This window comes from Fringilla coelebs (assembly GCF_963513975.1).
Source record: "Fringilla coelebs genome assembly, chromosome: 1".
NCBI classification, from domain to species: domain Eukaryota; kingdom Metazoa; phylum Chordata; class Aves; order Passeriformes; family Fringillidae; genus Fringilla; species Fringilla coelebs.
This window is the reverse complement of record NC_140028.1, coordinates 124,491,938-124,507,205: the sequence shown is the minus strand read 5'-3', so window position 1 is coordinate 124,507,205 and position 15,268 is coordinate 124,491,938. Positions and strand designations below refer to the sequence as shown.

Here is a 15,268-nt window from a genome sequence, read left to right as displayed (position 1 = left end):
AGGGGAATGATATAACAAGGCAGTAAAAAAGAAAATAAATCACAGAACATATAATGGTTTGATTTTATCTTACTGATCTATTGCCCACTTTAGACAAAAGGCACTGGCTGGTTAGAATTTAGCATGCAATTGCCCAGATGTCATGAAGTAGTTTTCAGTCTCTGTAGTTATTTCAGGTGCTGCTAATAGGAAAACAGAGGCTCAACTTTTACTGTGCTTTTCTTCCTTTAGTGTTCACAAGAAGCTTCTGAAAAGAAATAGACTGAGCAGAAGATAGTACTTATGATTTTTTAAAAGTAATAAAACATATTACAGAACATTTTGAATTAATTTCTGCATTCCTACACAAATGTATTGATTGAGATTTCCAGTGGGCTAAATTAAAGTCCAAACCTCTGTGTCCTACAAAGACATTCTGTTGCAGAAATGTTAAGTTTTCATAGCTGCTCACTGTTCCAGAGGTCAGGAGAGACATTTATGGGAAGAAGAGTCTGCTACCATTTCCATTGCAAGATGCAAATATTGAGTAATCCTGGACTGCATGTATTTTTAATATTTGGGGTCTCTTTATTTAAACTGTACAAGATAGAAATATCCAAAATATTTTAAATACTAGGTTGGTTCTTTGTGGTCACCTTGTATGTGCCAAGCTCAGATCTTTTCCACATTGGAAACAGCTTGTTTCACTACAGCTTTTATCTCTTAAAAGTTAATTCAATCCCTCTGCCTATCATGTCTGAAGATAAAATTCAAACTAAGTCATTTGTATTTGTGGTCTTGGGAACACAGATACCACTCTTCTCTCTTTAGGATAATTCCTGTAACTTGCCTGTTACAATAGCTTTGGAGGTAAGCTATGTAGTTTTGGAAAACAGTCCACTAATTTTGAGTATCAGGCTGTGCTGACAAGCACATACATGTGGGTGAGCTTGATGGGTTAAAGACAGCCCAAAGAACACACACACACTGGCCATGCACGTGATGCTGCAGGCTCTGCACTCAGGGGTGTTCTTCATGGCTGGGAGATCCCTTCTGCACTCCTCAGACTGCATCTTCTGCTTCTCCCCTCATGACCTGCTTGCAAGGGGAATCTCTACAAGTAAGCCAATGTCTTTCATCCAGGACACACAAGTTGCCCATCTTACCCTCCCTTTGACTCTTAGATATTGCAATGTACTTGACATGACATCTTTAAATCAAATTTGAACGTAACATTTATGAGAGTGTAAAGTGATCAATAAGCAACAGCTCTGTCAAGAGTAGGAAACATGAATCTTCCACATCTGTGGAAATATGGGGTATGAAACAAATTCATGCATTTGTGCATTAACAAAAAAAAAACAAAACAAACAAACAACCCCCCCCCCAAAAAAAAAAAAAACACAACAAAAAACCCAACCAAAAACCCAAACAAAATACTCTAGTACTGCAACTACAGTTACACAGAAAAACATCTATCCATGTGGAATATGTCAGTTGTCACTAGGGACTAAGATCAGTGAAGTGATTCACTAGTATGGAGATCTCTATCATTATCCATGTGTTATTATGATGTAGAAAAGAATGCAGTTTGACAGGGTTGGTAGGATTACTGTCTTATAGAAAAATTTTGCTTTGACTTACAAACCAAATTACATCAGTAACAAGATGTGTGAAATACTAGAGCTTCATTATTGCAGACACCATAAGATATACAACTGAACATTAATAATCTCATTGGCATGGCTGTTACATTTAAAATGAAAACACTGCATACAGCTACATGCCAATCACTGACTGCTTTGGGATAAGAAGGGTTAGAAAATAAACTTTATATCTATGAGTGCAAGTGTTGACAAAAGAAAACACAAAATTTCAGTCAGTATATGTGAACATGTATTTTCTATGTTCAGAGTACTACCTTTGCTTTATCTTTGACTGCATGCTTCTGATTTCTATTAAGTATGACTACCTCCTTGTCTTGTCAAACAATTAAAGTGACAAAAGTAATAGCAGATGCTTCTTTCATAGGTAAAACTACAGCAAGCAGACCCATAGCTTGCAGTTTTTTACAGCTCCTCAATACAGCCTAGTAATTGCAAAGTAATTGAAAAGATCCTGATAATAAACTGCCAGTTTACTTTTTTTTTCAGAAAAAATAAATATATAACCCAATTCAGGCTTCATTTTAACAACACATTAGATGGTTTCCAACTTGTCTTGATTTTTGTTTTATTTTATGATTGTAAATAAACCCTGGAAAATTCCTTCCCAGATTTACCACCTGAAACTGCAGCTGTTGGCTGACACTATCAAAGCCTCGCAATTCCGAACTCACGTGCAAATCTCATCAAGCGCAGACACTTCTAATTGATTCCAGAAGTTTTTCTTTTGCTAAGATCAGCGGGCAGAAGAAGAATAATGAGCAGCTTTTAAGCAGAGGGGGAAGGGTGTTGAGCTCAGGGAGTGGAGATTTTAAAAGCTCCAGCTCAACTGCTCTGCCAGAAATGCAGAGCAATTTTACGGTCAATTGGCCAGAGCATCTGGAACTATACATCATAGTCCTTAGTTGATGGTGGTGAAGCCGACTCTCAAACTGGCTAAGTCTAAAATCAGTAATGACTCTGCTGTCACACCTAAGTGGAAACTAACTTAATCTACTGCCAGATTTTACTGTGACTTTTTCTAAGGGACATTATTCCCCTCAGGGCAGTTGTCAAGAATATTAAAAGTCCAGTCCCTGGGATACACTGCATGGCATAGCAAACTTTTTTGAATGAAGCTAACATAGAAAAAAATGATTACAACGCATGTTTGTTTAATTCCATGTGTGTTGACAAGGCTTTTTATCATAGGCAGCAGAGTTTCCTTCCATCCCCAGTTTCATTTCTAAAATATATTTGAAATACACCAGCCAATCTAGTTATGGCACAGAGACTGCATAAATGCTGAGGTCATAAATCATAGCACAGGGCATGGAGCTTTCACCTTAATGGAAACCAAATATGGGATACGCGGCTCTTTGAAATGTGGCACAGATGATCTTAACGAGGGACCAAGAAAAATGCTACAGAGCAGAAAACTATCGTTGATGTGGAAATAAGTTCTTATGAGTAAATGTTTGTTTTATGTCTGTACTCATAAGCCAGTATTCCAACACTGGTAAATTATACTAAGAAACAAGTGAGGTAACAGCAACTCTTTGTATGATGAAAGGAAAAATAAGTAGTGTGATAATATATCACATTAAGAGGGACTTCTGTGGAACACACGATACAGTGTAAATCAGTTCTTTAATAAAGAGATATTTTATATTTTATCCAGACCAATTAGATTCCATACCATAAGAAGTACCAGAATTGCATCAAAGATCAGAGAAGCAGTCAATTCGGTACAGAATAGTGTCTCCAAAAGTTTTTGGAACAGCTGCATCTACCATGTTTAGATACTCTGGAGGAGTAAATAAGCTATTTGACCACAACAAAGCTCATTTCTACCTTCATTAGTTAAAGGTTGAATTACACCCTGCAGCACAAGATTCTGTATATGTTCCAAAGCTGGTTATATTTCTAATGTACCACATGCCCACACAGAAAAGAAAACAAGGTATTAATTTAAAACATCACACATGTATAAAACCTCCCTTTTTCTCTCTTTTCCACCATGAAAGTTGCCCTAGATTTTTTGTCCTTCCTACCTGTAAACTAATACATGTCAGCCAACATAGCATAGCCAGGCAGCTCATTAAGTTGCAATGCAGAAGTCAGAATGAAAAGATAAACTCTTAGATACAATGCCTTAGTTACAATAAAGGTAAAAGATAAACACATCAAGACAGACATCTATTTCCTCCTCCCTCACTCAGCCTCGTAGTTTAAGAGTCTGAGTTGCAGCTACTATGAGAGTTGGTGAAAATATTTAAAACAAGAGTTCCAACAACATGTCAATGGCTCTCATTTCCACTTGCTCCTCATTAGTACTACTGTCAAATAACAGCCAGTGTTTGACCAAATTCAGCTCATGGAATATGCTGGCTGATGCCAAACCAGAGCAGTTGGATGGAAACAGTTTAAAGAGGTGGACCATCATCACAGATTTATTTTTACATATCGTGCCTGCTGAACTGTCACATAACTGAACACACAAGCAATGTTTTCTACCTCCAGGTGGTTAGGAGGCTCCAGGCCCCATCTGACAGAAAATGATTTGGCTTTAGTAATACATACAATCATCACATTACGCAGGCATGAAGTAATCAGCCTAAAGAAAGCTAACTAGTATAGGATGTGGCAGCAGATTCTCAAAAGAAACACACCAGTTCTTCAAACCAGTCAAATATATTCCCTGTCACCAAGATTTTTATTGACCTCCACCCAAGAAATAATTTTCTTAAGATATAAAAATTTCCTCATATATCACTACTTTTTTCTTAAATAAACAAATAACACATAAAACCTCAAACAAAGAAACAACAGCAAAAAAATTCACTCCCTCCCCCTTCCACATTCACCTAATCATCCATATGAAATATATACAGGAAAAGGAACAGAAAATGCATGCTGAGGAATGTACACTGTTCCACCTCCTGTGGTCACTTGTGTAGTGATGATAGCTTCAAATTATTTTCTTGGAGAAGAAAAGGACACTGGGAGAGAGCCCCATGAGTATATAATATATGAATTCAAATACAATAGCAGGGAGGAAAAATATATTTAAATGATCAGAAGAATAACACAATTTTCATAAGGAACCAAGTCTGGTAACACACAACTTCAAAGCATTGACAGAGCCAATGCTAATTTTACTCGACCGCAGACACAGAAAACAACAGATTAAGACTGCAGCTTTAGCAAAAGCAGAGGTATTTCTTTCTTACACAACTATAACATAATTTTGCTTTCTCCTTCCCTGAGCCCTCGCATTAAGAAACTTTCTTGCTCCACAGCAACTTGCATCACTTACCTGAAAAAAATCTTTGTCTGGCTAAGTCAGCCCAGATAGCAAAGCCAGTTAGCAGGGAAGGAAGGAGGGTAAGAGCCAGAGGGCAGGACTGCTCCTTCTACTCAGATTGCCATCTTCAGCTGCTTTTTTCATGCCCACCTGAGCTCATTTAATGGCAAAGTGGGAAAGGCTTGCTCCTTATTTCCTCTGTTCTTCTCCCTTCTCTAACTGACCCTCTAGTTTTCTCTCATTTCTTCTTTATTTCCCATTTAGTTTCCCCCCAGAAGGTGTTCTTCCAATGCAGTAATTCTGATAATTATCAAGTCTCCTTATGAGCCAAAAACAATCATTTTCAGTTTAAAGCACCTATTTTTGGCAGTTAGAATACCCTTCAAATAGTATCGCAAGGATATGTTCTTTAGAAATCTTTACTGGTCCTAAAGTAGTCTTGAGAAATAGGAACATATGAAACATAGTAGCAGAAAATCCCCCACACATATGGAAAACAGTAACATACTTTTTCACTCATTATTGAACATGCTGTTGGTAAAATCAGTCTTGCTCTTATCTGCTGCAATGTGCACCAGTAACTCAAGAATTCTGAGAAAGAACAGTTTTATAGATTCTTAAAACATTTTTTTATCCTTAAGTAATCATGGCCTTGAAGGCTTAATTTATAGAAAAAGCCAACACAAACTCTCTTTCATGACGTTGTGCTTTCATTCTTTAACACTGGATTACTAAAGAATTGTTAATTTGGTAACACACAAGGATGAAGATGTAAAGACAACATATTTGAGCATATTACAAGTTATGATTGCTAGAAATATTAGATTAAAAAGACCAAAGTCAGCTAAATCTAGGTGTATGTTAAAGACAGGATATTTAGATGAGGAAAACAAAATTATTAAATAAATGTTTCAATTTACACCTCTTAAAATTTGTAAGAGAATGTGAAAGTGAAAAAGAGCACAGGAAGTTTAAAATCAAGCAGATTACCTATGTTATTATATTATGAAGGATAAACAACTTGGAATGATGAACAGAAACAATTTTTAGTATAAATTTTAGACCTAACTTCTGGGGAAACCATCTGTTTATGTATTTCTTTTGCTTTCTGGTACTGCTGTTCAAAATGATCATGTCAATATTGAGGTAAGACATTACTGTTTGAAAACTTTTCAACATGAACTGAAAAATCTCCAGAAATCTCTCAGATTTTTTTTTTATTTATTTTGACATAAATTCCATTAGACCCATAAGAACATGCCTGCCATGCATATAATACATTGGGAGAAAAGGTGGATCATTCATTTTAAAAGTGGGTCATTCATTTTAAAATGGGGGACATTTTGAAGTTCATCACAAATATTCAGACTAAAAAAAGGAGATAATTTTATATTGTAAAGATGGTGAAGCACTGGAAAAAATCGTCCACTGAGGTGGTAGGTTCCTCATCCCTGGAAATTTTGAAGATCAGGTTGATTGGGGCTCAGAGCAACCTGATGTAGTTGAAGATGTCTCTGCTAATTGCAGGGGATTGGATTAGACGATCTTTATACTTCATACCCAAACTATTCTATTATTCTACTATGATTACAAAAGCTATTAATACCATGAAATTTATGATTTGTGGTAAAATGTCAAGGGTGGAAATATTGGCATCACTCAGTAACATTATCCATTCTGGCCTGCCCAAGAACAAATTGTTTGAAAGACACCTATTTTTCCAGTATTTTCAAAGAAAAATGGTGTGCAAGTAGTCCTGCCTCTTGTAAAAAATGGACTACAGTCCATAGTCAGTGTCAAACAAAGGACTAAAAATAGAACAACAAATAACTGTAATATGAAGGATGAAGGAATAAACACAAGGAAGAAAGTATGGGAAAGTACAATAGAGAAGAACTCAAGATGACAATAAAGTATTTCTTTTAATGACAGTAACATGTAAAGAACAGAGCAAGAACCACTTCATTTTCTTTTCTTCATGAAAGAAAAGGAACCTATAGAATTGCCTATAAACAATAGGAATATTAATCTAATCTTTTTCTTCTACTCATTTCTTAGTAAGAGACCCTTTTATATACAAATAAAGAACTCAGCAGGGCAGGTATTGAGGGTATATAAAATGACATAATTTTCACAGAGTTCAGTTACAATAGCCAAATAATTCAAGTCTGAAAGCTATGTCTCAAGAGCAAGGTAAATTGTTCCAAAATTTTTAGATTTTGTTACTTCAAGCCTTTCTACTGTATTAGGCAACTAAGGAAATTTTACAAACAATTTCCATATTATATTTAAATAAACCTCCTAAAATAGCTGCTAAATTCTTGCAGACTCTTATCAAAGGAATTCAAGAACCATTTGATTTATATACCAAAGCTTTGACAATGTAACAAGGGGACAGGGGAGAAACGAAACAATTCTCAATTAGTGGCATTTATTTAGCTTTAAATATTGTCCAATACCTATTGTTTTCCAAACCAGGCAGAAAAAAAACCAAACAAAACAACAGAAAAACCTCCCAGACCCACAGCAGCAGTAGATTTTTTTTTTTCATTTTTCTAATTCCGTTCCTTTAGAAAAACAGGAGAAGCAAGACCACTTCCAACTGGGAAAGATGCCATAAATTTTGCATATGTTTGAAGTCCAAAGAACCATCCTGAACGTGTTTGAGTCTCAGTTCCTACTGTTTTTTTGATTTTTTTCTGATTTTAAGCCAAAAAAGTAACCTTCTGATGAGGTTCTACTAATCCAGCCACCCATTCATAATCTTGTGGTTATGAATAACCATTATTGTCTGGTAATCAACAGTAAGTAGCTTGGTAATGTTCTTCAGATAGGAATACTAACACTGACTATTGTTGTTTTATTGTGATAATATTAAAAGAGATATGAAGTACCAACTGTACTAGAAAGGAAAATAATAAAAAGAAAATGCATGAACAAGATAAAAGTCAATGCTAAGGACACAAAAGTAACTGCACATATCAGACAACAGGTCTGTTTAGCCCTGTATCCACTCCTTGTCAATGGCTAAAAGTCTGTTTCGGAGGCACAGGACTAATGCAGAGCAAAATACTTTCTATTTACATCTTCCAGCCTCCAAGAATTTTCATATTTCTTCCATAAAAGGAGAATTAAACAATTGAAATTCAGCAATGCATTACTATTATTCACTTCAAAGTATGAGGACATAAAATAAATTATTTTTGCAAGAAGTGGTATATGCAGTCCTTCATGATCTTTTTCCAAGGACAACTGACATCTCAATAGTGAACTGGAATAGTTTTCTTACAAAATAATCATAAAAAGTGACAATGAGATAAGAAAAAATAATACTCTATTCAAATAGCGTAATGAAAATGAGATAGTAAAATGTAAATGTTTAGTGTTTCTTTTTTGTAAAAAGATAAAAATGTAGAACAATCAGAATAGATATTTTAAAATAAATGTCTTACCTCATATGCATAGCCCAAGAAGGGAAAATGACTTCTAAAGTAGCCAAGTTTGTAAACACCTATGAAGACTAAACAGCGGATGACTTCCAAAATTCCTGCTTTGGACCTAGTAAAGGGAATCATTCAGATTAACATGCAATCTTTTCCTCTTTGCTAAGTTCAGTGAAATAGAGAAAATAGAATTAGTTTCTGATGTCCTTCACTTATATCTAGTCATCTTTCTTAAAGTTTAGCTTTATGATATATACTTTACATTGACTTACAACCATGAATTAGCTGGTGGTGAGAATACCCATACTTGCAAAATATATTTGAACTAACATGTATGGAGCTGTATATTTAGTTACTGTCCTTTAATCTCAAAAATTACCACAAAAAAATTCTGAAAACTGCTACGTAAGTAGTTCAGAATTTTTTCATTGGTCTACTTCTGTCAATTTTTACTAATGCCTCTTTATTAACTCCCTAGGTTATTCACGTGTCTGGCATGTTGACAGATTTTCACCTATCTGAATTAAACTGTTCAGTCATTAAAAGTGAAAGGTATTCCTTTCTGAAAACATAGTGAACAGCAGGTGCAAAGTAGTACTCGCACCTTAGTCTCAAAGGAAACTTCTACTCCACAGTTCTTCTCTGTCAGGGCAAATAACTTCTTTGTAAGAAAGTGCGGATGCAACTCACTCTTCTTTAGGGCCACAGTGCCCACATGGGACTACCTCATAATGTATCTCACTGGTGTATTCAAGATCCAACTTCATTTGAGGCCATGCTGATTAAGTTTTAGACTCAAGTCTACACCATCTTTCACATGATTTTGAGCCCACTCTGAGCTACACTGTGTGCTCTTCCTATACCATCGCTGTATCTGGCACCTATGCATGTTACACAGGGCTCAGACAACCTGACCTTGAACAGCCTCAGACAGCTGGCAGGTCCCACTCACCTGCCACTGTCCCAAACCCAGAGGAGTGGACCCAGTAAATGCAACCACAGAGGAAGACATGAAGAGCCCATCCCAAAATCTTTCTGCAAGGCACAACACAGAAGTAGTCACTTCTTGCTATGGGAAGAATTCTGGATTTAGGTGCTGGTTAGTCATGTGTTATTTTCTAGTAACAGACAGCCACATGTGGGTCTGGGTGATTATATCTCTTTATTGATATAATTTCTGAGATTTACATATAGTTATAAATAATCCATAATGAAAGAATAAAAAACCCCACATATTTTGTATCTTACTTGTTCTCCATAAGTAGTCCAAAAGATGCCAGGGACAGAATGATAAAGCCAATTCTCAAGAGAACTGTTCCCTGTGACAACATCTGTTAAAAGGCAGACAAAAAATTCATTTAGAGTAATATTCTAGAGAGAAATAATATTTTTAAAGAACAGTAGCTTGGACTTACTGAGTGAAGCAAGTGTCTCTTTTTAAAGTAATTTGCTACTTCTAATTTTAGAGAAAAAAAAATCTGCTATGGATAGCACTCAGACCTGGGGTAACCATGTTCACAGTTGGTTCTTGAATACTGTACTAATGTTTAATGTTATCCCCTTTATCCCCTTCTGTCCTCTGTCTTTTCCCCCAAAGTTATTTGATTTCCTTTTGACTCTACCAAGAGGGAAGAAACTTACTTCTAGATAAAAATCCCAGCAGCTTGGTCTTTAAATTTCATATTATGTTACCAGGTCTTTACAATAGCCATCTTTGAATCCCACTGGATACAAATGCCAATGTACTGGTGAGAATAACAACTCACAAGAAATGATCATGTTTAAGATGAAACAAAATTAATGTTCTCCCTTCATGACAACTCGACACTTGGTTCTCAAGTCAGCAAAACTTTTTAGCTCCTATCATTAACTTCATTCAGACTTAAAACACTTTAACATTAACATGTGCATTTAGATGAGTATTTAGATGAATCGCAGTATGAGGACTTCTGTCCTTAAAATTTACATCAAAATGACATAAACAAAATTCAGAAGAACAAAAATTATTTTGATTGTAAAGTTTGAATTTTTAAAATTTATTAAGTATTTATTTTGTATTCTATAAAGCTCCCTTTGAAAAACAAATATTTAATCGGTTTCCTTTTTTCCCTCCCTGATTTTGTTTCAAATATTAGTTTTGCAAAGTTTTTAGCTTTATTTTATTAAAACAAAACAAAACAAAAGTATTGGATCTGACTGAGTTACAGAAATCCTTTCTTGCTTCAGGAGCAAAAGAGTTTATGAAGAGCATCTTGTGCTTCATTTGCAGGCATTGGAAAAATAAAACTCCACAAATGTCTGTCCTGATTTCCATAAATCCCATTCAGTGACATGCCCAACTTCCTTCGGTCATGGCCCCAACCCCTCAAAGAGATCTAAGGTAAGTATCTGTGAGCATGGGAGGCCACAGGAGGATACTCTCAAGTTTTACAGCTGTGTGAACTTAGAGTGCCCATGTTTGCAAAACACATCAAACCACACACCCAGTCTGGGTGAGTTTCTGTTGTTTTACTGAAGCATCACAAACACCTACTTAGATATCCTCAACAGTTATTGAACAAAGAAAACTCAATCCCAGCAATGAGCAAGCTGAACAGCAGCCTCACCAGTTTACAAGCCATAACACAGTTCTCACAAATGACACTTGTCAAGCCACTCTGTTGCACAGATTTGTACCAGGTGAGAATCAAACTTATTACTGCATTTCCACACTACCAATCTGTTCCATTCCTCCTTATGATAAATTGTTCATCGTTAACAATAGAAGAAATTTGTTTTGAAGTGACAAAATGTTTGGAGAGAGCTTTTTTGTAAAAATCAGGTATGGACTCTATTTGAATTTAATTAAATGAGGAGTACTTTAACTGCTCATCTAGCCATACTGAGTTCAACTTCAGCTTCCTGCAGCATCATACAAAAATTCAAGAAGTGAGCAAAGAAAAATATGATTTGGCACAGGCATAAGGGAACTCACCCATAAATTTCTTAGAAATGCTTTGCTAGGCTTTTCAATGATTGTTATTTGTCTAATAAAGGAGTTTTCCAGGGAACAAAGACTGAAATTCAAGACTTTTCTCCTTAAAGACTGTCCTCACTTTTAAGATGAAAAATTACACCTTTTTTAAAATCTACTAATTCTTGCCAGGTGGTTCTGATTTTTCTTTGTTTCCACTGTGATGTACCAGGTCCGGCAGACTGCCTGAAAAATGCTCCCAGAGTGGTAGAGCACTAGAGAAGCAAGGTTTTGTGTCTTCTTAAGCAGGAAAGAGAACTAAGCATCAAATCCAGATTTCCATCAAGTCATGGAGTAGCTACATTACAATATATGGCTAAAATCACACTTTGTGGAAAATGAATGAAACTGCAATGTTTTCATACAAGTGCTAATACCTGTCTTCAGGAAGGATTCAACAGTACATGCTATGAATGAGCAAGGGTGTCCCTAGTTTCCAGTTTTAAAGAGCTCCATGATTTCAAACTTTTCTGCCTTTCCAGTGATCCCAAGCTGTCTAGCTTGTTCCCAGGCATCTGGGTTTCCTTGTGACTCCAGCTGCAGAAAACTGATAGCAGCAGACAAGATAATGCTGATTCACTCTACCTGCCTTTAAGTTCACTGAAGTGCCCTAAAACCTGTTATTGACCTAAGCTTTTGCTGAAACGTGTGGAGAGAGCACACTGGGACTGTGGGGATAAGCTAAGCACTTTGGGAATTCCATTTCTTGCCGATAGCTAGACTGCAAGCCTAAGGACTACATTTGGTACTGCATTTAGAGTTGGATTTGAGTGGATGATGGAAACGTTTCCCAAAAATAGACAATTTTAGGTCATATTTTAGTGGTGGTTTTACCCATAACTTCTATCAAGGACTTTTTTCTTAGCTTAAAGATATACTTTAATTTACAATTCTAGAACAGGAAAAAGAATTAAAATTATCCTCCACATATATCTAACACGGAAGAATAAAGCACATACTAAGAACTTGACAGGACATTAATAAATTTCAGATCAGTCTTAAACATGGAGTTCCAGAAAAAAAAATGGAAATAGAAATACATTTTTATGTCCGTTTGTAAATCAGAAAAACTGAAGCAACCTTTTAACTTTTTAAAAAAACAAACTGAAATGTAAACAACCCTTTATCTTTAAATGGTTAAAATACTATATGAGGTTCTTTGGCATAATAACTACCTGAGCCAGGTGTGATCATATTTTACAGACTTGTTTTTTCAGGCCAATTTCCATTTCTCTTCAGACACACTCCTACTTGAACTATTTTGAACACCAGTTATTTGTAAAACTCCCCATGGTGAGCATGCACTCTGGCCCAGAATGTGAAGGACTGGAGGACTCTAAAGCACAACCGGCAGATCCTGGGTAATTTCAAACTGGCTATCATCAGATTCATGCAAAAGCATGGCACTGTAATGCCTGAGCACAGTGTGGCAGCTATCCACTTCCCAAAACATCAGCTTTTGGAGTGGTGAAGGGTGAGGTAGAAAGCCTTACTGGGAATCATTAAGATAGAAGGTGCAAGTTACCCTTCACTGTAGGTACACGCACCACATTCACATACAACAAAACAATTTGTATTCCTCATTTGTACTGCTAGTCAAGGATTACCAAGAAATTTTCAGTGAAATACACCATGATGCTATTGGGAATAACATCTTTTAGAAAACCAGCCATATAGTGTAATTTTTACCACTGTTAGTTTGCTTCCCTAACTTTCTCTTACAGTTCCAGTGATATAGTAATATGCTGCCTTGATTCTTTTATTTGCTTTCAAACATGTATCACCCTATGAAGTGGATGCTGGCAGCTGAAGCATCCATTTTCTAGGCATTACTCTACCAAAATCAACAAAATAGTCAGTGGGTTATATCACTAAACTAACATAATATATCAAATCTATGCACCACAAGCAGCAGTGCAAAAAGAATGTGCCTTTTACACCTTCATTAGTGTTAGCATCCTTGTTCCACCTAAACATAGTATGCATAGATGTATATGTAAAATAAATGAGTATTTATATACTGGAGTATTTGTATAAACAGAGAAGCATGTGGGACCACAGCAGGTTCCCCAATTACAAGTCAACCACAACTTTGCAATGTGGTTATTGGCTGCAATCAAGCAGAAAAAAATATTTCTGTTGGATTTTCATTTCATTTAAAGCTTTAAAAATATCTTTGAGCCTTAAAAAAAAAGGGGGGGGTGAGGGGATTATGGAATTTAGTAAGAAGTTTGCATGGCTTTGTAATCAACAGAATGCCATAGCATTATTATTTTACAGCTTTTTAGTAATGAAAAAAACTAATTCATTTAAACAAAGGAAATGTTATTTCAAATATGTATTTAGATAAGCATTGAAATATTCAAAATTGACTTTTTATACTGCAAAGAAGTAGGTTTCCTTTGGAAGAATAACATGGATGCATTTTCTCATTCTGATTTGTCCAATGGTTCAAAGAACTTCTAGGAATGATGTCAGCACATTTCATAAATTAACAGTTGCCCTGATCTCATGTATCAAATGATCAGATACATTCAAATTAGCAATGCTAATATGATGCTATGAATTTTCTATTGTTAGGTGTCATTAGCTGTATGAATTTATTTTAACTTAGAATTCCTAGAAAAAGAAAGTCAATTCTTAGCAATATTACATACACACTACTTGGTGATGTCCTACTGAATGGATACATTAGTTGTGTTCTTAACTTTCAAGAGGTCTATCTTACTAATTTCCATCTAATTGAAACTGCTCACATATTCAAATAATTATAAGCACAGTAAATGTTATAGTATCTATTAACAGTAAAAAAAAGACACTGCAAAATGTGTTTAAGGTGCACTTCACTTTGATTTATACGATACCTGAAGTTCTGGAGCTATGAGACTTTTGCTTTGAATGAACTGCAGTTTTACACTCCTAGCACTCTCTCTGGGACTGATCCAAATCCCATTTCTTCAAGGAGCTTTGGATCAGATCTAGATGTGCAGAGCTCAGAAAGCAATTTTTATTCACTGGATGTAGTGCAGATCACTACACAGAAAACAAACACTCTGTGCTCTCTCCTGTGGAAAATATATATTTATTCTTTCCTGTTTTGCTCTTTTCATAAGTTAAATGTAGGTCATTCAGACAGAAGGTATATGGTTGCTCTTTATGGATAGAGAAATTTAACACTTCTACAGGGCGTGAGACCAAACACTGAGCAACTGTAATCACTTGAGAAATGTAATAGCTGTGTGCTGTGTCTTATGGCTGTTATGAAATGGAACTTATACCTAAAGATGAGGAAAACAGTTAGTTTTCTCCATTTATGGAGCTATGCCACAGTTATGACATAATTCATAGCCAGACAGAACGTTCCAGTTGTATCCATAGACATTTCATAACTCAGTGTAGTGGAAAACTGATATTGAAGAAAAGTTTTCTGCCAAGTAAAGTTATTCATACACAAGCTTCCTTCTCATGACAGCTTCTCCACTGTACTGCAGAGCAATGCTGGAACTCTGCCTTGGGACCAGCACTTTCTACACCCACGCTGAAGGTTTATGTCCTGAGATGAGGTGCTTCCAGGCCCCTGTGCTCTCCTTATCCTTACTACCTTATTACCCTGCAGTTTTGTGCAGAGAATTTTCTAGTTGCTTTTCTACAATAAGTTCATAAATGGAGGATCTTCAGGATGTTTCCTCCATGACTGAAAGGATTTAGTGATTATCTGGGGCTTGGGTACATTTTTCAACTTTCTTTATTACTTATTCTTAAACAGCTGCAGTTACCAGCAAATAAAATAAAGTGGACCATCCATTTTTCCTTCCAGGACCAGAAAAAGGCCAAAATAAAAAAGAATAAAATAGAAAAAAAAATTAGACTCCCTAATTCTGGC

The 15,268-nt window shown here is 35.8% G+C and overlaps 1 protein-coding gene across 1 annotated transcript in view; it reads right to left on the bottom strand.

Annotated features, from left to right (window-relative positions):
• Positions 1-15,268, bottom strand: part of AGMO (alkylglycerol monooxygenase) — a 187,809-nt gene that overhangs the window by 69,644 nt on the left and 102,897 nt on the right. The window contains exons 11-12 of the mRNA XM_084206708.1: positions 9,621-9,703; positions 8,382-8,487 (exon numbers count right to left, since the gene is read on the bottom strand). Coding sequence (XP_084062834.1) covers positions 8,382-8,487; positions 9,621-9,703 — 189 coding nt within the window. The remainder of the gene's footprint in view (positions 1-8,381; positions 8,488-9,620; positions 9,704-15,268) is intronic.